This window comes from Triturus cristatus, chromosome 2_2 (assembly GCF_964204655.1).
Source record: "Triturus cristatus chromosome 2_2, aTriCri1.1, whole genome shotgun sequence".
Lineage (NCBI taxonomy): Eukaryota > Metazoa > Chordata > Amphibia > Caudata > Salamandridae > Triturus > Triturus cristatus.
Window position 1 is genome coordinate 182,843,334 of NC_140582.1, and position 26,565 is coordinate 182,869,898.

The 26,565-nt window shown below is 43.3% G+C and overlaps 1 protein-coding gene across 3 annotated transcripts in view; it reads right to left on the reverse strand.

Moving 5' to 3' along the window:
• The window catches only part of UNC5C (unc-5 netrin receptor C), a 433,268-nt gene that overhangs the window by 17,706 nt on the left and 388,997 nt on the right, over window positions 1-26,565 (reverse strand). For all 3 annotated transcript variants that reach the window (XM_085641158.1, XM_085641156.1, XM_085641157.1), the window contains 2 exons: window positions 13,901-14,050; window positions 11,958-12,122 (listed from right to left, as the gene is read on the reverse strand). In XM_085641158.1, the coding sequence (XP_085497284.1) occupies window positions 11,958-12,122; window positions 13,901-14,050 (315 nt within the window). The remainder of the gene's footprint in view (window positions 1-11,957; window positions 12,123-13,900; window positions 14,051-26,565) is intronic.

Sequence of the window (26,565 nt, forward strand, 5' to 3'; positions counted from 1 at the left end):
CCCTTCTGGACCCACGTGCCTTCAGTGATGTCACAGTCTACGGTCAAGTTCCTGCTTCTAAGTGTAAAAAGAATGTGGAACAAGCTTCTGCATAAGCCAACCTTACCCATGGAAATTTCTGAGAAAGTGGTGAATGTAAGACAGAATTACTCACAGAAAATGCTTCGCGTACCAAGCCTAGAAGTTCAGCAATAATTCACAAAAAGACAAATGTATGACAAAAGTACTCACAAAAGAATACTTGTGAATGGATCTAAGAGAGGGGATAATAAAAAGGTACAGAGAATATGTACACTATTTCAGTGGAGTTTTAAAGAATTTTTTTGCCATCTGGCACAATCTTGTTGTAATCTGTGATGGTACGTTAAAGCACATGTCAGTGTTGGTCTTCCAGCACCACACCCTGGGGCATATTATCAAGCCAGGCGATAAAATTATCGCCGCTTTAGCGGCAGAAAACTCCGCTAAAACGGCGATAATGGGCTTGATAATATGCTCCATGGAATTCCAATTGAAGCCCATGTTAGATGTGAAGGACATCTAACATGGGCTTCAATTGGAATTCCATAGAGCATATTATCAAGCCCATTATCGCAGTTTTAGCGCCAGTTTTCTGCCGCTAAAGCGGCGATAATTTTATCGCCTGGCTTGATAATATGCCCCTGATGTCTCCGCATGCGTGGCATATTTGTTTTACCGTTGGGTCATAACTGCTTTGTTTCAGACTACATCAGGGGTGGCTTATACTTCTCCTTGTGGGTTATCTCACATAAGGGGTTCAGGTCTCTTGACATATGTGGCCTCTGCATAGGCATCAAAGGCACAGCCTTCACTATTGCCTGTAGCTTTAAACCTCTGTGTAGGTATATATGTTTATTTTGCAAGCAATGAATAAACAAGAATAGGTGGAGGTATTTCAGATGGTGCCTCAACCATACTAATTCCACCAAATGTATACAATGTGAAAAATTGTAATAGCAGCTGGCAATGTATCTACTTAAGGTCCTTCACCATTCCTGCTCAAAATGGAATGCCCCAAGCCGAAGTCCTGCACTTCCCCCAATGCTCACCGCCTGGACCAGCCTTCCTTGCAGTCACCTATCTAATACTATTACACCCATCCGCTCCATCTCTTGGGGCCAGATGTATGACCCTTAGTGTTTGCAGCTCGCAATCTGCATCATTTTGCAACTCGCAAATTGCAAGTTCCAATCGCTGATGCACAACAGTGTCTGAGACACAGAGAGATCGTGATTCCCAAATGGGTTGCAAAAGACCTGCCATGTCTGTGACTGCTTTTTCAATAAAGCAGTTTCTTTTTCCTGAAATGCAGCTGGTTTTTCTTAAACAAAAAACGGGACGCATTCAAAAAATAAATATGAAACGTTTCAATTTAATTTTTTAAGAGCAGGCAGAGGTCAGTGGGACCTGCTCTTAAAAAACATTTTTCACCAACAATCACAAAAGGGAAGAAGTCCCCTGTGGACCCTGCCCCGTTTGTGACTGATTTACTACCAATTTGAAATTTGGGGTAAATGAGCTTGTGTGCGGTCACAAAACAATCTTACATCCTACTGCGACCCGCAATAGAAAGGGATGCCCTTGGCACGCCCCTTCCTAATAGCAACTCGCAAAATCTATTTTGTGAGTTGGTAACCTGTTACCGACTCACAAAATAGCTTTGATACAGCTACGACCCTTTTTAGCAGTCGCGTTTGCGACCGATAAAAACGGTCATACATCTGGCCCTTAGTTCTTATACATTTCAAAGCCTACTCTATTCCTCCTTTATCCAGACCATACATACAACACTTTTGTCTGTCTAAGGGTTCCTCAAAAGCACAAATGTTAAATTGATGAAGCATGTTTGATGACAAAGGAATGAAAGGGCAGCAGCGAGATCACAGGAAATTCCTTCATGTGTGTGCTGTCTGTGTATGTGTGAGAGAGAAAGAGAGAAAGATAGATAGAGAGAGAGAGCGAAAAAGAGAGAGAGAGAGAAGGATATTACACACACGGATACATGCAGAGACACTCCCTTTCTGAAGTTTTTTATGGCCTCATTATCTCTGGAAATATTTCCTTAGACATGCGCAGCAATAACTTTTCAAGTGCGTCGGAAAATCAATGCCTTTGAAATGGACAACACACCCGTATAAAAGCGCCTAAGACGTTAGGATCAGATCCTTCGCTCTCAATGGCTCGCTTTCATTATCTTACCTTCCCACAGAGAGAAAGGGAAAATGAAAAAAAAAAAGAATCCAGCCATAGAGGGAAGTGAAACAAACCCACCGACACCTGTCGTTATCAGAATAATTGCTTGAAATGGTTTCTCGACCATCTGCCTGCCGCGTTTTGGGGTCTCAAGATAAAAATTAGATTTTAAAACACCTCATCCGACGAAGCAGATGTGGAGTCATAATGAAGGCAATGAAATACTTGGACAAATTAGAAATTTTGAGTCTCCTCCTTTGCTCTTTTTAAATTCAACAAGAACGCCAGGTCACATTGACCCTGTCCCGTACGCGTGTTGTAGAAACAAACTTTTACTACAGCGGCGGCTCCTCCACAATGGCAGAGCAGCGTCGCCCCACTGCCTGACTCAGAGCCAGCTACTGTAAAATAAAACTATGTTCTTGCATCATTTTATTTTGCATTTGCTGACTCTTAGCCAGCACTGTAGGGAGAGGCGGGGCCAAGGCATGGGAGGGGAAGGAGGAGTGCTACGTGCACTCCACTCCCTAAGTGCTCATGTGTGTTTGGTCGGCCATCTCAGGCCGACCAAAACACACATGCGCACTTAGGTTTACTCTAGGAAAGCTGCATTGAGCGGCTGGACTGGAGAAACACCCACAGGCTCCCAGGTCTGTGCACAGGGTCTTTTGTGCTCGCTCAGGCCAATCCCCGTGCTGTTCTGCAACATGGGGATTGGATGGGAGTCTGTTCCAGGGGCTGCTGGGACCCAGGAAGAGGAGAGGCAGCGAACGCAACACTGGAGGTGGGCAGCGGCTAAAGATACCTTTAAAAAAAATCTATCATTTCTAACCACCCCCCTCCCTCGCGACCTCCCCCCCCCTCCTGCCTCACCACCCTTTGTGGTGGCCGCCACTGTTTCCTTTGATTGTTAGATGGCCATTAAACCAAAGATGACCCTAAGTACCGATAGAGAAAGTCAAAGACAGCCAGACAGAGGGGCATATTTACAAGCTCATTTTGCCACCAGTGCGTCACTTTTTTGACGCATTGGCAGCACAATGGGCTTGCCCATATTTATGACGCCACGTAAAGTCACCTTGCATGACTTTTCATGGCCTTGTAAACATGTGCCTCTTTCAAACATTACTCTGTGTAAAAGGAGTGTTCGACAGGTGTTGCTGTTCCCACACAACATCCATGGAACTTGACGCATTCCCAGATTTGCAACATCTTGTAAAACAAGGACTGCATCAGAATCCTATGCCTCCCCAGTGGAGGAATGGCTCAACGAGGAGGGATACTAGTATTTCTCTGCATTTTATCCTTTTTCTATGCGTGATAGAAAGAGGAAAATGCCATTAATTATTGTTTTTGTGCAGGAAAGTGTACAATCATCCCCGCAGCGCAAGCGCCCTTGCAAAATGATGCAAGGGTGCCTGCGCAGGCGCATGCCAGCCAATTGTGCACCAGCGCAGGGGAATGCACAGGGATGTGTGATGTTGTTGTTAATACGTCGCATTGCTGTGATTTGAAAATGACGCAGCATGGAGCTGCTAAATGGATCGTGGTGCTGCGCTGTATCATTTTCTTGTAGATGAGGCCCTGAAAGCGTTCTGAAATTACCACAGAATCAGACACAGCACTTTATAAAACTCTTAAATAATTAACAAATGAAGTTAGCATGGGCACAAAAAACAGAGTCGAGCGAGGGGACCATAAAGATGAAGTAAAGTCAGGTAGGGATAGAGATTGGAAGATCAGACCCCCATGATGCTCGTATCTGTTAGTTGAAAACCACACCCTTTTCTTTGTGGCTATCTTAACACAATTATGTTGTCAGTTGCTTTGCCATGGAATACTTATTTACAATCAGAAATTATTGCAATCGCAACGTAACACTTTTGACCTCTGTGGGAGTAAGTGCCTTCATGAACAACACACTCTATACACAGACAGTCATTGGACAGTGTGTGTGTCTCTGTACTTGTGAGTGTCAGTTAAAGTGAAAATAAGAGAAAGTAAAAACAATCAAAGAGTAGAGGACAAAGCATGGGACAGAGGTACAAACTTGAAAATAGGAAGAAAATGAGACACACAAAACAAGAGGATAAGGCAGTGTGAGAGGGACAAAAAGAGCAAAACCAACCGAGCAAGGGTGAACAGAAGTCAATGCCAAGAATCCTTCCTGAACATAAACAATCAATAATGGTCTTTCTATGTGTGCTGCAGCAGCACACATAGAAAGAGCAAAAAAAACTGGAGAAATTAATAATTTCTCCCAGTATTGCCATTCGAAGATCAGATATTCCCTGGCCTTCGTTTTTGACGCTGCCCCAGCCTTGTAAACCTGGGGCAGCGTAAAAAAGCAATGGGTGTTGTGGTGGAATGCACACTGCAACACCTACTGCACGCCCCTTTGCAGCAGAGGACTGCAGCAAAAAGGGGCATATTTAGAAAATGGCGTTAAGTCAAGTTAAGTGGCTTAGCGCCACCATGTAAATATGGGGAATGCCGCTATGCCACCGGAGCATCAGAAAAAGTGGGGCTCTGGTGGCGATAGGGGCTTGTAAATATGCCCCCAAGGTTTGGTAAGTCAATAGGTTTGCCATTAAGTTTGCCCTCGAGTGTTGATAAAGGCAATAAAATGCCTGATGCAATGCAAAATAATTTAAATTAATAAGGACTAGTTTGTATATGCAATGCATGGATGAGAAACATAATTCAATGTGTGATGACAGAGTCTACTTTTCAGATGCAAAATAGTCAGTCATGCTTTACAGTGGAGGTGAAAAGATACATACGGATTGCCAACAGAAAGAATGTGAGATTAAAATACGCCTGTGGCTGATCAAAGGTGTGTCTGATAATCAGGACGACTGGAATTATGCGATTCTGAAGCTGCAGCATTTCACATAACTATGGATTTGCCGCATGTGTCACATACTCGATTATCTGCTGTATAATCTGCAGATTTTAACAGTAAAAAAGAGTTTCTAGCTCAAGCAGATCAAAAGTTACTAAAATTGTGGCAGTGCATGCGGCTGCACTGTGGAAGGCCCTGTGCAAAGGCAAAAGTTAACCGGTCATCCTTCAGTTGCACATTGCTGATTGATGTCAAACTACTAGTAATGAAACTTTTGCCCACACTGCGTGAACATGTGTAAAAATCACAAAAATATTAAGTAATACCCTCAAAAAGTGTGCTGCACTAAGTTGCATTCTTTGCCTTTCTTTTCTTGCCGCATAATTTAGTCAAGCCTTTGCATAATCTGGTCTTCACCTGCCACATCATTTCAGGGAGCCTGCTGATTATGTCTCAGGCTGATGGATGAAGGATTCTGAGCCAAAAACAGCCATTGTCTGAAGGAGGCTGAAATAAAGTCTAGTTGAGTATGTATAGTGCCATTATGCATAAAAAAGAGGCCTCTTCATACAAAAAGAGAGAACAGGGTTGAATGAAAGTCCTAACTCATACAAGTAGACCTGGGAGACTCTTATGTGTTGCAAAAAGCTAAAATTTGGAAGGTTAGGGCAGGTACATTGGGGTTTTGCTAGTGGTGTAGCAAGGGGGGGGGGGCAGTTTACCCCCACCAGCACGAGTTTTGGGGGTGTCGGTGCCCCATGCTCCTCTTACCTGCGGACGCCGCGGGGGGCAAATGCAGTGATTGCCAGCACCATACCCCCCAATCTATCCTGCGGCCGTCGTGGGGCAGCAAATGCAGGGACTGTCACGGGTGGCAAAAAATCTAGCTACGCCACTGCTTTCTCCCGTATTCAAGTAAAAAAGTTCCAATGTCAGAGCTGGTCTGACTCGTTAGCTGTATGAAACAAAGAAATACGGGGTATATTATCAACGGCCAGCGATAATTATCGCTGGCCGAGCTTAGCGATACATTTCTCATCACAGGCTATCTCTGGAATTTATCGCCCTGGAGCGTGGTATTAACAACGCGTTTCTCCAGGGCGATAAAAATTCCAGAGATAGCGAGGTTGTCGCCGTTTTGCAGGGAACATAGCTGGTTTTCCAGCGATGTTCCCTGCAAAACTGCGATAACCTTGCTGATTATGCTGATACCCTGTGGTCGTATAAGCATAATCCGCCCCCTATGTCAAACATAGGTAAGTCAGGATTTTAGCAGACATTAGATTTTGGCGAAAACGGCTGTTTTCTCCAAAATCTAATGTCTGCTAAAATCCTGTGGGCTGCCTTGTAAATATCCCGATGTGAACATCAGCGAGATTTGCAAGGTAGTCCATCCAGGGTACGACCAGTGACGCCCAATTTGCATCTCATTAGAGATGCAAAGGGAGGCGCTGGGAAAAAGGGTGCTAACATGCGATTATGCATGTTTGCACCCTCTTGTAAATAGGGCGATAGTTTTATCTCCGCTTTTTTGGCTTTTTAAGCCAAAAAAGCAGAGATAAAGCCCTTGTAAATATGCCCCAATATTTTTGGCACAGAAGGCCTGCAGTGAACTAGCCAGTACAGGACTGAAATCTTACGAAATTAGCTGGAGCCGGAGACACTGGAATATGGACTGCTGCTGTAGACCCAACACATGACATCTCACTCAATACCTTATATGTTGAGAAAAACTCCTTTCCACAAAGCAAACGCTATTGAGTCGATTCACAAAGCTTTTTTGGGGCATAAACCTGACTTGAGCAAAAAATCATAATCTATGTACAAATTATTTACAAGGGATTTATTTGGCAGACATCTAGAAAAAATGCATGGGTAAGCTTAAAAACCTCCAAAGAATGACTGTACAATTTACTCAAGTATTTCATAATCTATGCAAGAGTAAGATTTGAGGAAGTTTGAAAAGGGGCTATATTCATGGGTTGCAAAGAGAAACAGAGAAGTGGTCAAGAACATGCAGTGAAAATAATGTGATGCTCAAAAGAGGTACTTTTGCGACCATAAAAGAGGGGTTGCCAATTGACTGAAAAGTGAGTTAAAGCGTACTAAGCAATTTGGGTTTTTATAAGTTGTATATACTGGAATGTCATGTTAAGGGAAGTTAGTTGCATTGGAGCAAAGGAGAAAAAAACTCAAAGGGCCACATGTTTGAACATTTATTACGGTCGTAAATGGCCCGATTTATAGAATTGGGCTTTTGCAATCGCAAAAATGCCTATTCTTATGTAGAAACCAAAAATTGCAATTAGGTAATAAGTTACTGAATTACAATTTGGGTTTGCCTCCCAATACTGATTCGCAATGGGCATGTTTGGGGCATCCCTTTCAAATTCGGATCAAAGTGATCTGTTATAATGCTTTGTGACTGAATTCCAGTCACAAAACATTCCTCTTTTACCACAACCTCAAAGGAAGTGTTAAGCCATTCGCAAAGGAGAAAGAGCTCCTTGGAAGCCCTTTCCCCTTTGCGAATGTTGTGAAAAATATTTTTTATAAGTAGGCAGAGGTCCGATGGACACCTGCCTACTCTTGAAAAATGTTAGTTTAAGTTTTCATTAATTTTTTTTAAGTATCCTGTTTGTCTTCAAGGAAAAAATGCTTTATGTAAGAGCAATCACAGACATGGTCATCTGCTGACCTCAGCAGGCCACCATCGGCATATGAAATATGAAAATTACAAGTGTGCAGATTTAGCACCATTGGAAATGATTTTGAAATGGCAAAAAGTCATGACTAACTCGCTCATATGCTCTTTTGTAAAGGCAACTGGAATATTGCAAGGTATGTGCCTTATCTGGACGATTTCTCATGCACAAAATCTTAAAATAAAGCATTTTAGTTGAAAGACAGAAAAAAACCTGTTGAACGTAGGGCTGACATTCAAAGTGCTCTTTCCCGCTCACAAAGGAGCGCGCCAGCCATGTACCGCGCGCCACCAGAATGAAAGCCAGTCATCAAAGTCACAGTGGGTTCCCCTCCCGAGCACCGGAGCGCTGATTGCCATTTGAAATTCCGCCTACGCTGAACTTTGCAAACCCACAGGGAACAAAAAGTGAATACCCAGTCCAAAACCAGTAGGGATGGTAATGTGCGGCTGTGAGATAGGAGATGGAAAATGGAAAGATAAGTGGGCTTCTGTTCTGTCTTATCCAGGAGCGGCTGCGCTCTTTATGAATCATGTTGCTGTGGGCTGTGTGTCTAAAAATACTACAAATAGGAAGGCAGCCCTGGGCAACAAAAGGTAAAAAGAAAGTGCTGATGAAAGTGTGTAACTCAAAGGCCAGCTTTGAACTCCTGTGTATCTGTTCTGGTGTCTGGCCTATCCCCAGGTTAGAATGCTGTAAGCTTTAGGAAGCCAGGCGCCTACTGGCAGAGTAGAGTACAGCTCCTGAACATCTTCTCCCTGGAGATTTTGTAATTGTCACCCAAAGAACCAATTAAAGCAAGGCTAGCTCCAGTTAACCAGGTTCCTCCAATGTGCCGCACAACGACCCAATGTGCACTAATTTCTTCTCCAGCCAAATTGTAATCCAGAATGCTGACCAGACCTGACCACTGGTCTAGAATGTGGGATTTTTTGACTCTCCAAGAAGGATGGTGTATGCACAACCAACTGCAGGGAACTGAGGATGCCCACTGAAAATGCACTAGGGCCATATTTAGGAAAATGTAATGCAGCGCAGTGCAGCAAGTCAACTTGCTGTGCTGCGTTACAGGGAAAGATCAGGAATGCGCCTATTTATCACAATGCAGAGCATTCCTGCCTTTTCCCACTGCTGGCACTTAATGGTTGCCTAGTGCCAACGCAGGCAGCCTTGCACCATGGTGCAAGGGTGTCTGATTTGCATGCAGGATTGTTTTTGTGTAGGAAGAAGCACCTTCCAGCGCAAACACAATCTCTTTAGGCATTTTATATGTGCTGCAGAATTCAGCACACATAGAAAGAGGAGGTAAAAAGGAGAAATAAAAATATTTCTCCTTGTTTTGCCTCTCCTGGGAAAAAAAGTAGCATTTTGGCGCATTCCTTGGTCTCCCAGTAATGAGAAATCTGAGAATGCGTAAAAATCCATGGGTGTTCTGTGGGAACACCCACACAACGCCTTCCCAGCACAGAGCAATGCAGTATTTTGCACTGGGTTGCATTACTCCTGATTTATCAAGCCACTCAGGGCCACAAAAAAGTGTCTTGATAAATCACATTTTGGGGTTGTGTCACGCATGCACCATGTTGTGTGGTGCAAAAGCGACAAAGCTACTACAAAAATATGGCCCTTAACTTCTTGTAGCCACAATGTGTTTCTAACAAGAGAATATATTTACTAGCAGCACAAACAATGTAAAGCTTCAGACAGTGCAGACCTCAGCAGCACGATCAATGCTCGGTCTTGAGTTCAGATCGTACTCTCTATGGGTCTCACCTTAGAGCAGGCTTCTCCGAAGACTACTCCGAAGACTACTCCGTGAGCTACTGGAAGCTACTGGAAGCTCTCCCCCTACCTGTAAGTTCCTGTGTGCAGCCCAGCCTACTAAATTGGCAGCTTTTGCTTGGCTGAACTCATATATGCATACCAAACTCCAAAAGCATGCATTTGAGGTAACACATGTGGCTTTTCAGAACTTACAAACTGATGTTTAATATAAAAATAACTGGTTTTCCAAAATGTATTAAAGCTGATAATTCAGTGACAAATCATGCAACACTGGTGAGGCATTCCTAATATTATCACCTTGGTGCCAGGGGAAAATCAGCTCTAACTGTAATGCATTTATTACCCATGTAGAGGCATTCCACATTCACAAAGCTACTGTTTACATTACTAATGGCAACTTGCCTGATGAATTGAGGTGATCACAGCCGGTAATCTTGCTTATATTGGGCACTAATATAATTGTGTCTGATGTGGTCACTACTACAACACTAATAATAGCAGCTTGGGATGATTTTCATTGAACATATGTAACTATTGTTGCAGTAAAGATTGGAGACCTCTGCATTAGAGCACAATACTTAGGCCAGAGCGTGTTAAAGTGTGAAGGGGAAGATTGTTGCCCCAGAGGACCAAGGTATCACCTTGACAGGCTCCCTCAATTCTTCCCATAAAAGCAGACGGTCTCTGCAACAACTGTCTCACTGAAACATTGTCAATGCTAGTACTTACACATAAGTAATCTATTCTTTGTTTTTGCTTGGCTGTTGTACACAAGAGCATGTAACATACTGAAGAGGAGGGCAGAGCCAAAAAAGTATGTGAGGAAAAGAATTGACAGAAGACAGGGTGTTTTTGTTGCCTTCCCTGCTTTGCTTACAAACAAACACACGTTTATTTATTTACTTGACGTTTTTATACAGCACCTTGTCACTGGACAGGTATTAAGGTGTTTTACATACACACAAGCATTCACACATCCCACATACACATGTGCATACTTCATGTATGTTTACCTTGAGTCTGGCTAGAAAGCAGACACTCGCAAGAGAATGGAATGTGATATCATTATATGTGTGAGTAGGTGTTGTAAATAAGAGCGTGGGAATTAAAAAGCACCACTAGAGTCCGGATTTTCACACAGGAGTGCCCCCTTCTTAAAGACCCTGTGCACTTCATGCAGTCTTCTTTGAAAAGTACGGTACTTCGCAAGTTTAAAAACACTACACTACGTTGTTCACCCCCCCCCCCCAACACTGGCACAAATGTTTCAGGCCTGCATTTTCGTGTATTCTTTTATTGTCTCATGTACAATTTATTTCCACTCAGGCTAAATGACCCTCAATATCTAAAACCTCTCAACCGAACTTCTAATGGCCTACGCTAGATACATGCGTGCTTCCACTTTCATAGATAGCAGTGCTGTTCATACTAAGGAAGTCCAGTGGAACCTTAAGATTCAGACATAGGCTTCATAATTCAGTTCTCATTATTAATCCACAAGGCACTTAACTATTGATACACAATGCTGCACAATGGTGGTGTTACCATGTCTGGCCACAAAGTCTCCTGTATGCCACAATGGATACATATTGAGTAACATACGCCTTGACATGGTAGGAGAGAAGACTGAAGGGCTTATTTATGAGCCCTCTGCGCCCCTGTTGACGCTGTAGAGGAGTAAACAATGTGGTATGTTGTGCCATATTTACAAAGTGACGGATCTAAGGAGATGCGTCACTTTGTAAACCCCTGTGCTACATTATACCTGAATTAGGTATGATGTATGCAGGGTGGGCGTTCCCCCGTATAAAAGGGTTGTAGAAGTGGCGCAGTGCTCACTATGCCAATTCTACAATGCCACTGCATCAAAATCTTACGCCTGACTCACAGCAGGTGTAAGACAGACGAAGGCTCCTTTAACATGTGACTTGCCAATGTTTAATGACCCATTGCTGGAGTAGCATCACTTTTGCATCACACTCCTGCAATGCGTCATTACTGCGCCTACAGATACATCAGAAATACTGCGGTATCTGTAAATCCTTGCCACGTGGAGCCCCGTACAGTAAATATGGCGCATACATGGTGTCGCAAGGAAGGCGCACTGAAAAGTGTTGCATCGCTGTTTTACCGCAGCGATGTAAGACTTTTCATAAATGAGGCCCTGGATGTTTATCCCCATCAAGAGCTGCCCAAGTATATTATCGGCACCATGGCATTTTCTTGGCCAAGTTGATTTTATACTTTTTCAACATTCTTTTAAAAGCATAGAAGGTACTTTTGAACCAAAAGTATTAATTAAAGAAATTTCTAACATCAATTATGAGGTTGGCTCCAAGTAAACATGAGGAAAAGACATGTTGGCCCTGCATGAATTGTGTCAGTGCACAAGAAAATGGGCAGCCTACCTCAGACACCGTGCAGTTGAGCTGAAAGATCTGCCCTTCTCCCTCCACCTGCCGTACACAGAGTTTGCAGATCAGCTCCACCGTGCTCAAGTTTAACCGCTCCAACGTGAAAGTGCAGTGAAGGCTTCTCTGACAACCGCTCCAGATGTGGTAAAATGGAATTTCCTGCATCATGTCAAAGGAAACAAAAAGCATTATCTTTGCAAGAATAACACAGAGGGAATTAGAGCAAAGGAAATTTGCCATATTGATAACACAACGCCGTTTGCGTTGCATACAAGCCTTGGGGGCATATTATCAAGGGGCCGCGATAAAATTATCGCCGCTTTAGCGTCCGTTTTCGGGCGAAAAGCGGCGATAATTTTATCGCATTATCCTCAAGGATACGCTAGCGCGTGATTCCTTGACTTAGCGTCCGTTTTCCACACGCCTCGCCTCGCATCGATAATGAGATGCAAAGGAGGCGGGCTGTGAAAACAACATGGGATAATATCGCAAAGGCAGCTTCGCGATATTATTAACGAGGGGTAGCGATATTTGAAATTGCGTTAAGTATGCCTTAACGCAGGAATTTAACGTGTGGTAAATTCCTGACTAAGGCATACCTAACATGGGGGGTGGATTGTGTGGCTAAGACCACAGGTCCTATCATCAAGGATATCGCTGTTTTCCATGGAACAACGCTGGAAAAACAGCAATCTTCCATGGAAAACCGCTTTTGCTGGAATAATTATCACCATTACGCTATGCGTTGTTAATACAGCGCTAGCATGGCAATAATTTCCAGCGATAGCCGGCGATAAAAATCCTCACGCAAAGAGCGGCCAGCGATAATTATAGCTGCCGCTTGATAATATGCCCCTTGGTCTTACAGAGGGTGTCAACATAATATTTTACAGTCTGCCCCTGCTGGAAGGTTTTGCATTCAATGGTTGCAAAGATGCCATACCTTTCTACATTGACCATTCAGGGCAAAAGAAAGAAACACATTTAGGGGCGGTGGGAGGGGGATAGATATGATCTCCACAGGTAAGCGGGAGCTGGGATGAGAGTTGACTTCTTGAGTACTCTCCTCGAAAAAAGAGAAGAAATGGTGACAAACAAAATTCTATAATTATGGTAATGGTTTCTTTTAAGGCAGTTATGGCAATGGTTTCTTGGTAATAAAATAATTTGTTTTCATGTAGTTTACAAAATCTACACTGACTCCAGCGTATTGTCCTATGAGTGCTCCATAGAAACAGAAGAAATACCATAAAAATTATTCTTTTAATAGCATAATGTAAATTTTCGGCATGATTTAGAGTTTGGAGGACTAAGTAACAGGTGATGTTGTAAATTACTCTGTCACCCTGACAAACATCCTGTTCCCAAATTTTAGAGCTATCTGCTGGTGATGCGGACAGCTCTTAACATTGGCAGGAACCACCATCATGGTGGTTCCGGTCAGTGTTGTGAAAGTTTGATGGACGGCTGCGTCAAATATGACGGCCTTCTGTGAATCTTTTACACAGTTTTACTTCTTTTTTCAAAACAAACTCCCAAAGTGGGTGTTTGTTTTAAAAAAAAGTAAAACGAATAATCCCCAATTCTTTGGGGGTTTCTCCCATGGTATAGGAGTAATTTTTTTGTTTTTTCTGACCCTCCCCGCTAGGCTTTACCTGGAGGTGACTAGGAGGAAGGAAAACCCATACTGACTTCCACTCTAAATTGAGTGAACGGTCGGATGGCTAACTTTCAACGGCCGGGAGTATGTGGGTGACGGGACCAGAGTAGGCTTAATGGTTGACATACTGTTGGTCGACCCACCTCTGGATTGGGGTTGCTCATAGTTTGGTGGGTACTCCATTGCTGTTAGGGTGGAGTACCCTCTCCATCAAATTCTAAAACAGCCCCATTAATTTCCCCTATGTTGTCATCATAGTTAGAAATGTACGACAAACCTGATATTTTGCCACCAGCTTGCTCTTCCAGAGTGAGTGCGTGATGTCGTGAATGGACAGGCGCAGGTTATGGGTGCTGCCTTTGAAATGCAGGGTCTTTGGTTCATCCAATAGCTGTCCTCCTATCTGCCTCTCAGACTGCAATACCTCCTGAAAAGGAGTCACAAAAAATGCATTAATACCTTCAAAGACACAGATTATTGATGATGTGAACTTCTCAAGAGGGCTGCGAGGGATAAAAGGTATTAAATATAGTTCAGACACTCTCAAAAATACACATATCAGCCATAAAATGAGGGACAGCTATTCACAATCTTCTGTTTCACTATCTTCCCCTCATTCATAATTTAAAATACTTTCAGGATCCATCCCAGAACAAAATTCTAGGATATTATCTTGAGAACGGCTTTCCTCAGATTCACAATAATGACTGTGGGGCAGATTTACAAGCCCCTTGCGTCTCATTTACGCTGCCGTTGCGTCACTCTTGTGACGCAGCGGCGGCGCAAATCCTGCACCATGGTGCGGGGTACTTACAACGTGACGCATCTGAGAGATGCGTCACGTTGTAAAGCCCTGCGCCACATGTAGGCGCTCCTGCGCGGGGGGGCGTTCCGGCGCAGGAACGCCTCCTAAAAGTGGCTGAGTGAAATCTACAAGATTTCACTCAGTCACTTTTATGCCCATGCTGCGTCAAAACCCTGCGCCTACCTGAAGCAGGCGTAAGGATTGACGCAGCATTAATAAGATAGGGCCTCCCAGAGCACTGCTGGAGCTGCATCGCGCTTGCGATGCAACTCCAGCAATGCGCTACTGTTACGGCACAGATGCGTCACACATCTGTGCCGTTTTTGCCCCATGGTGCGCCGCATTGTAAATGCGCCGCATCCATGGTGGCGGAGCTGTGGCGCACAATAACTGGCACATCCCTCCTGATATGCAGGGATGCGCCAGTTATTGTAAATATGTCCCTGTATCAATAGCACTAAGAGGGATTACATAGGCCAGGTAAAAAGGGCTGTTTTAATAAGGCATGTGTATATTAGCCTGGGGCCTGTTTTGGTTGCTAAATTTCAAGGCCTCTCATATTATTTTGTATATTGTTTTGGAGCGCAGTTAAGGCTCTGAAGAGTGTCAAAGCGCTGCACGAGGAGACACCCAGAGTAAATCATGGAGCCAGACTTTGTAATTTAGATTCTGCTTTTTTGCTTATATTGTATCCTATGAACATTAACAACAAAAAACTTGAGGACAATCTGGATTAAAGGGTTACTTTACCCCATACTTGCGAATGCTCCTCAAACTTTTCATAAGGAGGTAGTGAAAAATAAGGGCAAATACTTGGAAGATGATGTAGAACGATGAAATAGGAATAAACAGACAAATAAAATAGAAAACCAAACATACAGTGCCTATACATACAGAAGAAATATTGGTGCACAACACGTACCATAATACCATAATATGTTATGAATGCAGATGGGAAAAGGGTCTATGCGAGGCCAAATGGAAGGCAAGGAGAGAGGTGCAGAGCGAGAGGCAGGATGCGGGTATGAGAGGGGACTGGAGAAAAGGGGTGGAAGATGTGAGTGAAGTGAGCAGGCGCAGGGTGAGAGACGTGAAAGAGTGAGAGGGTGAGAGGAGACAGCTGAGAGTTTGGCAAGGAAGGGACAGAATTCTATTTAAGAGGTCAGGGATGAGGAGAATTGTGAAGTGGCAAAGGAAGTGCGGAATGGCAAGAGGAGAGGTGAGGGCAGAGAGGAGGGCTACTGTTGAAGGGTGAGAGAAGATAGATGAGAGGTGATCTATGAGCTAAAAAAGAAAATTTGATGCAACATAGGTGAGGGAGAGCAGCAATAGGGGAAGAGAGGGAATACTGTGGTGGGTGCTGGTTCAACAAGGTGTGGGAGATCAAAGGGGAGATATGGAAGATGAATTGGTAGACTGGAGAGGTGTAAGATACAAATAGATAGAAATTTTAAGGGAGAGATTTAAGATGAATGAGAAGTGTTGAGGGGTGAAAGAGGTGACAGGGCCAGAGAGGCCAGGAGATAAATGTGAGAGACTGTTAGAGATGAGAAGAGTGAAAAGACAGAATGCAAGAGGTGGTTAAAGGAGAAGTGAGAGGAATGGGGAGAGTTCAGAAGATGTAAAAAAGGGGTGAAAGAAAATGGCCTGCAAAGGGATCCAGGGTTGGGAGAGGTGAGAGGGATGGGGATGAGAGGAAAGAGGCATGAGTGAACTGCTTAACTCATCACAGAACCGCCAGGGTTTTAAGGGGGACCCCTGCTGCTCCCAAACCAGGACCAGGTGAGTTTCGGATATTTATTCTCAAAAGTGTAAATCTGCAGCACCTCTGGGTCACCGGGTGACCCCGTCTCAGGATTTCTTTTTTGGCGTGGACATTGATGCCAGCGGAAACAACAGAGGTGCTTGGTGCGTCTCGCCCCTTCCCATGGTTGAGTGTGCGTTTGTGCTCTGTCTTAGTTCAGCGTGCCTCTCTCTCTTAATCAGTGGACTCTTTCGTACCACTCTCTTGTGACTGTCGTCAATCTTTATCTCACATGCTCTCTTTTTAAATATTTTGCCCGAATACTTGTCCTTTTCCTTCTCTGTAGAAAGTCTGGACCAGAAACCAGTTTCACATAAAATTCATTAAAAAAACACAGCATTGTTAAAAAGATTTGTCCTGACTCCAAAACAGACTTTTACTCAGTATGTGGATGTTGCTGCAGGCAGAAAAAACAAACACCGCCACTACGAAAACAAGCATTTTCAATTAAAGTTGTTTTGATGTTTATATATTTTGAAAAGTTGTTCGCAGCATGGAGTAATTGGGGCTTCATTTAAAGGAGTGGAGAGGAGTGCAGGGTCCAAAGGATGGAGAGCAGTGCAGTGTCTAGAGGGCAGAGTGCCATGCAGGCTTGGTAGGTAACAGTGAATGGGCCTGGTTGACCAGTGGTGGTTAGGCTCAGACTGCCCTGGTTATAGGCAGGGAGGGACACTAGAATTATGCAAGTTTGCTGCTGCTGTGTATTCTGCATAGCTATAGATTTGGTGATGCACGTTCCACACAGCTCGTTTCACACAGCTATAGATTAGCCTCAATTTGTGAAGAACATTAATGTTTGTCAAAAATTGCAGTCTAGGCTCTTCTGCCTCCTAGCCATCATATTTATGTGAGATTGGGTTCTCAGCATTGGCAGTATTAAAGACGAAGTACAGTTCAAGACTTGAGGTGGAGCACAGATTACATCCACAAATTGACCGTTTCTCTGGAGATAAACAGGCACACCCACACATTAGTTCAGAAATGTGTTATTCTCCAAATAAGCTGTGACAAATTATGTTGTGTTTGGGAAAAATAATGTACCGTTGTGCGTTTTGGGGTAATTCTTTTTGGAAACTTTTTCTTTGAACTGTGTATTAAGCCTCTGACTCTGAACCAAAGTCACCCACAAACCTTTGATTTGCTAAACCCGTTTAATATTTCTCCACAGTAAAAACTATTTGCCATGGGAACCGGGGATGTTTATGGTTGTCGATGATGAAGAGTACCAAGGCTGAAATTGTTGTCAGCAGGGGGTCCTTACGCCTGAAAATTTTGACAGGGGTGTCTCGGCATCCAAAAGTTTGAAGACCTCTGACCTAGACTTACCTAGACATACTAACCCCCTCAATATTTTGGTTCTCCTTATTTTGGTTATACTATTCTAGTAACTCGATATTCTCTACTCAGTGTTGAAAATTACAAACAGAGTTTTGGGTTCACATTAAAATATCTATCCACTTTTCCACCTTTGTTTTCTATAGCATATATGTCAGTATATTGAAATGTTATCTCTGTTTTTTTGTGTCTTTGACTGCTATTTTAATCTATGCCCTCGGGTCGAAGTGGCCTTTTTGGCCTCGAAACATTTATTGTCTTGTAGTTACATTCTTTTTTTTTGAGAGAGCATCTTTTGCAATAAATATGGCTCGGAGGTGCTTTGGGGTGGCGTCAATGTATTTTCTAGAATGTGCGTCCATGTAATTTCAACAATGGACGCTACAAAGCATACTCATCATCTTGGTCATATTGATAGTATTTTTTTCCGCCTTCCACATCTAAATATTTTGCTTCGGGGTCAGATATATGTTTGGGTCAATGTTATTTAGTGTGCAGTACAAAACTTTTCTTATCATATTTTGAAGCATTAGGCAGGAAATGCTCACAAACGTTCCACCTTACATTATTGTGAGGTGGAAGTCTAGATAGGTGTATTGATGATTAAATGAAGGACAAAAGACCTAGGGCCATATGTATGAACACATTTTCCCATAGACACAGAATGGGTAAAACCCTTTGATACATCTGGCCCTTAGTGGCATAATTATCAAAAAGTAACGCAGCGCAGTGTATAAATTCCCCTTGCTGCGCTGCGTTACAGGGAAAAGGCAGGAATGAGCCGTATTTATCAGATTATTCGTTTTCCCATTACTGGTGCACAATGGGTTGCCTAGCACCCACGCAGGCCCTCTTGCACCATGGGGCAAAGGTGCCTGCATTACATGCAGGATTGTTTTTTGTGCGGGAAGGGGCACCTTCCTGCACAAAAATAACACCCTGAGGCATTTTCCTATTTCTATATGTACTGCAGAATGCAGCCTCCCCTAGGAAGACATAGCACCTTGGTGCATTCCCAGGTCTACCTGCATTGGTAAATCTGGGAATGCATCAAAATCCTCGGGTGTTGTGTGGGAACACCCATGCAACGCCCGTGGAACGTTTCCCTGTACACAATACAGCAATTTGCGATGTGTTGCGTTGCTTTGGATTTATCAAGCCACTCAGGGCCACGCAAAGTGGCCTTGAGTGGCTTGATAAATCACATTTTGGAGTTGCGCATGCACTAAGTTGTAAGGTGCAAAAGCGGTGCAGCCACTACATAAATATGGCCCACAGACAGGAGCGGCCCTTAGAGGTAAGAGCGGTGGGGCAAGGTGGAAGGAGGGATTCCACAGATGCCACAGAGGGAAAATTCACAAAATAATTAATTTCGACTCGTCTTCTGTCGAATCCCCTCCAACCTGCCCCACCACTCTTACCTGCACAGACCGCGCCTGCCCATAGGGCCTTATTTAGAGTCTGACAGATGGCATACTTCTTCATAAATGTGAAAAGTTTATTATAATTAAGGCTCCCGGTTTTCCGTTTAAACGGATTTTTACATATAAAAACAGACGGAAAAATATTTTTCCTGTGTCTGTATTTATATGTAAAAACAGAAAAATGCCAATAAATATGTTTAACTTTGTTGTAGTCTTCGAGGAGAAGACTAGTCTGCCCGAGCGCAGGCGGGGGATAGGGCTTATCTGATTTCAGCTGAGCCAATACAAAGGTCAATGTTAAGGGGCCATTAGGTTTCCTTTTGTTTAAGTATCCTGGCTTGGAGCAGAGGTGCGGTGGGATGCACTCGGTGTGGCCTCCTCTATAACTTATAGGGGAGGCCACACAGAGTTACCTTGAAGTGCTAAAAATGGGGCACCTGTTGCGCTTTCAGTCCGTTGATTACATGTCCCCAGGAGATAAAGGATGAAAGGGGCAGGGAACCCCTTCCTATGTTCGATATGTAGTGCTCCACCGATCTCTGTTAGTTAACAAGTGTTTCTCTAATTCAGTTTCATTCTGCAGTGTCGCCTTCTCTCGCCCCGGTTTTTCTATGGGGGTCTCAGACCAACATATCTTCAGTGACACTGAAACAGAGGCGCAACTAGAATGAAATTTCGTTGGGGTGGGGGAGTAATTCTCCCAGAAATCAAATTAAATCGGCAGAGTGAAGATGCAGGGGCTCTAAGGGGTGAAAGTAACAACAAAGCCTCCTGAGCAAGTAAATGGTCTTTTAAAGACCTGTGAGGAACTCAGGTGCTGCTGTGCGTGTGCCAGGGAAACTGTCTCAGTCCAGACTGACAAACACGATGGGGAGGGAGGGGGGAGGGAGGAGGGTGTGTAAATCAATGCATAGGATGTGTTACATAAGACAGCGGGGCTTACAAGGCCCTCCATAGCTCACTGTCTTATATTAGAAGGTTTGCAAGTCATTAATAGCAAGTAACAAAATGATCTATTTGTTAAAAGCAGTTACCTATCTGCATAAATCTATCTAAACCTATAACAACCAAGCACGCATCGCCTTTTTAAATAAATGTGAATAAATACTAGCTATAGCGTCCTTTTTTTGCTCGCGACAAAATAAATATGGATAAATACAGAAAAAATTACCAAAAAATAAATATGGATAAATACAGACGGAAATGTTAAAAAAAGAAATACCATAAAACCGGGAGCCCTAATTATAATCTATGACAATTAATGTTATGTTATGCTGTGTTTACAGCATGTATATTGTGCACAGCTACTCCATGGAGTGTCCTGGCGCGTGCCCAGCAAGGTGGTGAACAGAGAAGCAAGCTAGTTAAAGAGGAAGGTCTTCAGTCTCTTCCTAAAGATTTTAGGATCTCGAAGAGCACGTAACCTCACGGGGAGTTGGTTCCAGGCTACGGCAGCCATATATGAAATGGAGTTGCCAGCTATCCTTTGTCGATGGAACCTAGGAGTGCATGCCATAGGCTTTGATAAAGAGTGCAGATACCTGGCGGGGGAATAGAACCTAATCTCATTCTCAGATAAACTGGACCATGCCAGTGGAAAGTAGCATGAGCAATGACCAAGAATTACATTTCACCCTCTCTTTCACAGGCAACCAGTGTAGGCTGTGCCGGTGTTGCCTAACGGTGACCCTCTTAGGGACGTTAAGAAGGACTCTGGCCGTGTTTTGTCTATCAGAAAAATAAACTTTCCAAATAGTCTTAAAATTAAACATTTTGGATCCACTCTCTTTATTAGCTGAAACACAGTATCCTATACTTTCTTTGACAGAAGCTTTTTGTTTCTTGAATGTTCGACTCCTGACTCTGTAGTTTGGAATTATGTGTCAGAAAAAGATGCCTGGAAGTGGCGCCAAGGTGTGGGAGCAAGTGGTCTATGTGTCATCATCAAAGGGCACGAATGTGGGCATGCCATGCGTCAGTGCCCACAAGTGAAAGAAGAACAAGATAACCCGTCGAGTCCAACCACGAGATGGTGAAATGATCCGAGGCACAAGCCTTTAAAATAAGATTCTAGGTCCAAAATTTCATACAGATTCATGGAACAGTGCAAGACGTTCCCAGGGAACCAAAGGCTGAACATACCAGCCCACAGCACCAATGAAATATGTACCGCTGCTCACTGCTGCCCATCGACCTAATCAGAACACGCTCATTTCAAGTCTGAAATACTGATGAATGTCAAGTACAAAAACCCTGCTGTGCATCCGGCTGAAAAACACACTCATTTTAATGGGCTGATTCAGGATTTGAGAGCACAAGAAATTCATGCAGAGTTAAAAAGAAGCCCTATGCACCTAGGAGAATCTCTGTCTTTATGCTGCTGCCTTGACCAGATGTCACGAGCCATACAGGGGCGATTCCCGGATTGGAGCTGATGGCTTGATGATTGTCATGAGCACGGTTTAGTCATTTTTACATGCAATGAGCAAGAATTGACCAAGCAAAATCACACTTTCAAATAAACGTGCTCCACCAAAACTCACCACTTCACATTTAAGCCCCTATAGCACGATTTGATCAACAGCACTTTAGCAGAGTCCAAGCTGACCATTCCTTTAAAACCTTTATAATTACCTCTCATTGAAACCCTACATGCCCCCTTATCGTTCTGAATATACCCAGTGCTTGAAATGGCAAAACAGAAGAGTACCTGCTTGTTTCTGAGAAGTGCCAGTACTCTCCAACTAAAAGTATTGCATTTCTCTTGAGAAGTGCCGGTACTCTCCCTCACAAAATAAAAAAATGTCGGTACTGCGTACCGGACAGTACCGCCCCATCACGACATACGCATCCTAAAGCCTCCTCCTAAACATCAAAATATGTCTTTGTCAAGATGGAGCATGGCAGCTGGGCATTATAAACTGCCCCAGAATTTGTGCATTGTGGCCTCATTTCGCATCAAGTGCTTTTTTTATCCCACAACCACTGCAAAGTGTTTGGAAATGTATCTCTGCGATGATCAAATAAGAGGGTCTACAGCTGCAGAGCAGCTCTGATGCAGCATTAGGCATGGCCACCAGAATTAGCGACATGCGAGCAGCAAATTATATGGCAATATATGGCAAATTATGCGCTACAATGCATAACATTTTATGATAGTATTACTTCATTATTTTGTCATTTATACACACGGGAAATTCTGTCTGGGCAAAGATGTCTTCTTGTTAGTACTCGTTTAACAACCAAATTTAGAAATAGGCAACTGAAAGATGACCATTTAACCTTTCCGAAGGGTCTTTCACTGCGTGCGAACACATGTTGCTGTGTTTTTAGTAGCTTTTGATCTTCTTGAGCTAGAAGCATTTTTTTGTTAAAATCTCTAGATTATGCAGCAGATGATGAATTATGTGGCAAAGCAAAAATTATGTGAAAAAAGCAGCAGCCGCTCAATCGCATAATTCCAGTGGCCTTGGCTATAAGTAATAAAAAAGTTGTGTGAGCCCAAAGCGAGGCTCATGGCATTCTATTAACAGGAATCTTTGCAGCCATTTTGCAATGAAGAAACTCAGAGAGAGAGACATTAAATGGCCATAATAGCCAGGTGGGATAGAAGAAAACATCTCATTTGAGATAAATGCTCTTTTGCATTAGCACCGCATGGTGAAACTGATGCTGGTGCTCCTGCTGAACCCACCGCTTGACAAATTCTACAGCAAAAGCCGTGTTTGCTTCTGAGCCATTAGCCAAAAGGGCGCATTGTTAGAAACCTTTTAAATGAGGGGTCTCTCAATCAATCAGCTCCAGCTTATTTGTAGTACACTCTAATTACCTCATCAGGACGTGCATGCAAAAATCGATTGCAATTATCTGATTACTATGGATCTTCATTATGTCCAAATTAGCACGCCGGGTCGTCCGCAGAGGGATTTGTGATATTCTGTGAGTTAATTGTGCTGCCCTGGTGGGTCAAAGCCGCACGCTGTACTGCAGTGTTACGCTCAGGACCGCACAAGCCGCGAGACTCATTGGACCTGCCTGCATGAGTACCGCCATGTTTAATTAGCACAGCTTGAAGGAAGGCCGCTCTCGGACATCCGGATCTTTTGCTGCAACTGTTGCCAGCAGTGTTTGAAGCAAACTTGATTTTAATGGTTTTGCGTGGCAAGCCGGAAGTTAAATGTTCCTGCTGCTGCTAGTTATTTATTCTGCATCTGTGTTTGTAAACACAGCAGTGTACCCATAGACCCTTCCTGCTTCCCTTTCAACAGATTGTTAAGCTCCCTGTAACTGACGTTAGAAAATTGGAAGGTGGATCAAAGCGGATTTATTAATTATGTGGAGTAAATCTGATTAATGAAGATTAAAGTTACACACTAGTGATAAAAGTGACAAAAAAAGTCAATTGTGCAATATCATTGGATGAGACCAGGGTACATCTTGGCTGCACTTACTGGCAAGACGCGAAAGGTTGTTTAACGGGTGTTAGCGCTTCTTGTCTAAGCGGCATTGTTTCAATGACCAGCCCCGATGTAATGTCGACCATATGTAAATGCTCTGTTACTCTCCTTCTCTGGTTGTCTTTGGAACTGCACGTGTTGGTAAATATGCATGAGTCCTGTTGGGTTTGCAATAGATTTCAATTCAAAGTCACTTAAATGAGATTTTTGCAAACTAATAATCCGTTTGTTTGGAAGTATCCCCATTTGGAAATATGGATACCCAATTTTCAGTTTATTATCACTCATTCAAAACCACAGTCGGTGATCAAACACCAAGCAGTGATTAGCACCGTCTGCAGATATTGCCTATTCCTGCCCTGTGGGGCAGTTTGCACCTTTCCCAAAGTCTGGCAGCTCTTCCGCAGAATTGCTGTCTTTCAAATCCTTTTGCTACTCCATTCAGAAGATTTTCATAGCTCTTGCCCCTTTGCTTTCTCTTGACTGTGAATTCTCGTTAATTCTATCTACCTCTGCTTATTACAAGACTGCGTTGGTCCACTCAATTACTGTCAATCTGAAGCTTTCAAGATACAGTGAGTAAATGTTCTAGAGGAGCCTACAGAATCACTAACAGGGAAAGTCCATCTCCAACGTAGAGTGCCATTATTAAGTCAATCACCAAATTCCACATTGCTGTTCTGCTCCGGATGTGGAATGAGTTAGCTACAGACAGTAGCAGGCGCTAGTAAGTGCGGGTGGTGGAGCGGGGGGAGGTGGAGAGTAGATCGGGGGAATACAAAAAATGTAATAAATGGACTTACCTTGGTGCTACCCGGTGCTGCTGCCTCTGCTCCGCCTCCTTCGCACCACAACAGGAAGCTCCCAGCCTCCCAGAATCCCCTGTCCAATGACAATGCTGCCTTAAGCAGCATTGTGATTGGTCTGAGCACCGTGCATCGGCGCTCAGACAAGGGCTTGGAGGCTTTGCATTTTCCTACCCAGGCTGTGTAATGGAGCCTGGTGGAAAGATGCAAAGTGCACATGACGGTTTGACCTGTCCTCTTGGGCCGGCCAAACAGTTATGCCCACCTTAGAGTGTGCTGCTTAACACTCCTCCCCCTGCCCCCTGCACTGGCCAGCCCAAGCAGGAAGGAACACTAAAACAATTATAACGTTAGTTATTACCATTTCAGTTTTCCTCTTTATGCTGCTCGCGGAGGAGTGGGGCGACGCTCCCTGCTGAGCTTCCGTTCGAGGATTATATGGGAGCAATTTGTTTGGCTGCTTCTCCACAGCTTTCGTCGTCCCTGTTTTCCCAAAATTCTGTCTTCTATCTGCTGCTATGAATCACACTCCCCCAAGCGGCAGTCTACGGAACTGCACCTTGGTCTAATATACTCCATTTTATTATAGGTAATATTGACCGCTCTCGCAGTTGTGGCAACTGTAAGGCCCTTAGTAGAAATAACATTAGTGGAGAGGGTGAAGCTCCCTTAACCCACAAACACGCCTATAAGAATGTGAAAAAAAGTTACAAGCGCATCCAAATCTGACAACTCTTTAAGCAGCTGCCTAGGACAGATGTTCTAGTTAACTTTTATGTTTCCATTCAGAGATAGAATTATTTTAGAAACATAGGGCCCGATTCACAGAACTAACTTAAGACAAAATCCTAAACTTTCTACCATTTTGGTATTCACAGAAGGCACTTACTCATTTTGGTATTCACAGAAGGCACTTACTCATTTCGGTATTCACAGAAGTTAGGAGTCCTAACTTTAGGACTCCTAAATGCCTTCTGTGAATACCGAAAGTCTTAAAGTTAGGATTTTTCTCAGTTTAGGAGTAGGTAAACTGAGAAAAATCCTAACTTTAAGACTTTTGGTATTCACAGAAGGCATTTAGGAGTCCTACAGTTAGGACTCCTAACTTCTGTGAATACCGAAATGAATAAGTGCCTTCTGTGAATACCAAAATGAGTAAGTGCCTTCTGTGAATACCAAAATGGTAGTAAGTTTAGGATTTTGTCTTAAGTTAGTTCTGTGAATCGGGCCCATAGAGCCTGATTCACAAAGGTAAACCTTCACTTTTGTGTAAGTTTACGATTGTTTGCTAGTCGCAAAGCTATTTTACGAGGAGTATCTTTATGACTGCAGAGCCTCTGTACATAAAAAGATCCTACCCTACTACTCATAAAATACCTCTGTGAATAGCAAACAAACGTAAACGTACAAAAAATTGTACGTTTATCTTTGTGAATAAGGCAATAGGTATCCCTGGCACTGGAAAGGGCAAAGGTATCGGGTACTATATAACATGGTACTATCTTATTTTAAAGGTTGGTTAAAAAGGATTATTATGCTACATCCTTATGCATGCTAAATATTTTATGGAACAGATTTTGAACTAAACACCACTGTTTAAATACAAATTACAATTTGCACACCATAACTGGTAGTTTCATTTACAGTTACTATCACAGCATAACCTGTGTATATCAGCAAAGCATGACCTCCATGTAAAGTGGTTTCCTAGCAATGTATGGATTCACAGGCAGAAACCCATAGTTCCTGTGCATTGTTATTGCTCTGCTAGGATATCTGTCCTTGTGTTCACTCCACAACAACAAAGCCATTTCTTTGATGCCCGAAGCGCCGCCACACTAACCTCTTAAATTCAGAATATACACGTCGATCTGACTGTTGCACTCTCTAGACCTCAATCTCTTCTGCATTGACAAACACAATAGAGCTACCAGGATGGGAGAGCAAGCCCTCTTCTTAGAAAGATGCAGTGAGGCTTAGATCCAAACGCCCTGTGCCATGGCCCTCCCCAATTCTATGCCAGAATTAGCCCACTGTTCTCTGCCGTGGACCCACTTGCTTTCATCTCAAGCCAAGGTTTCTCTTTCACATCAATCTAAATACCTGACTAACCTATCCACCACTTAAATTACTTTCACATTTCACTATACCAATTCAACACTAATCCTTTATGGGTCCCGGAGTAGCGTGCTACTCACCAAAAAAGCGCTTTGACGCCTCTTCAGGGGTAGTAAGTGCTATATAAATGCAATTACAATACAATGCAATACAATACATGCTCTGTAGCACATTACAACAGAGAAATAAAATA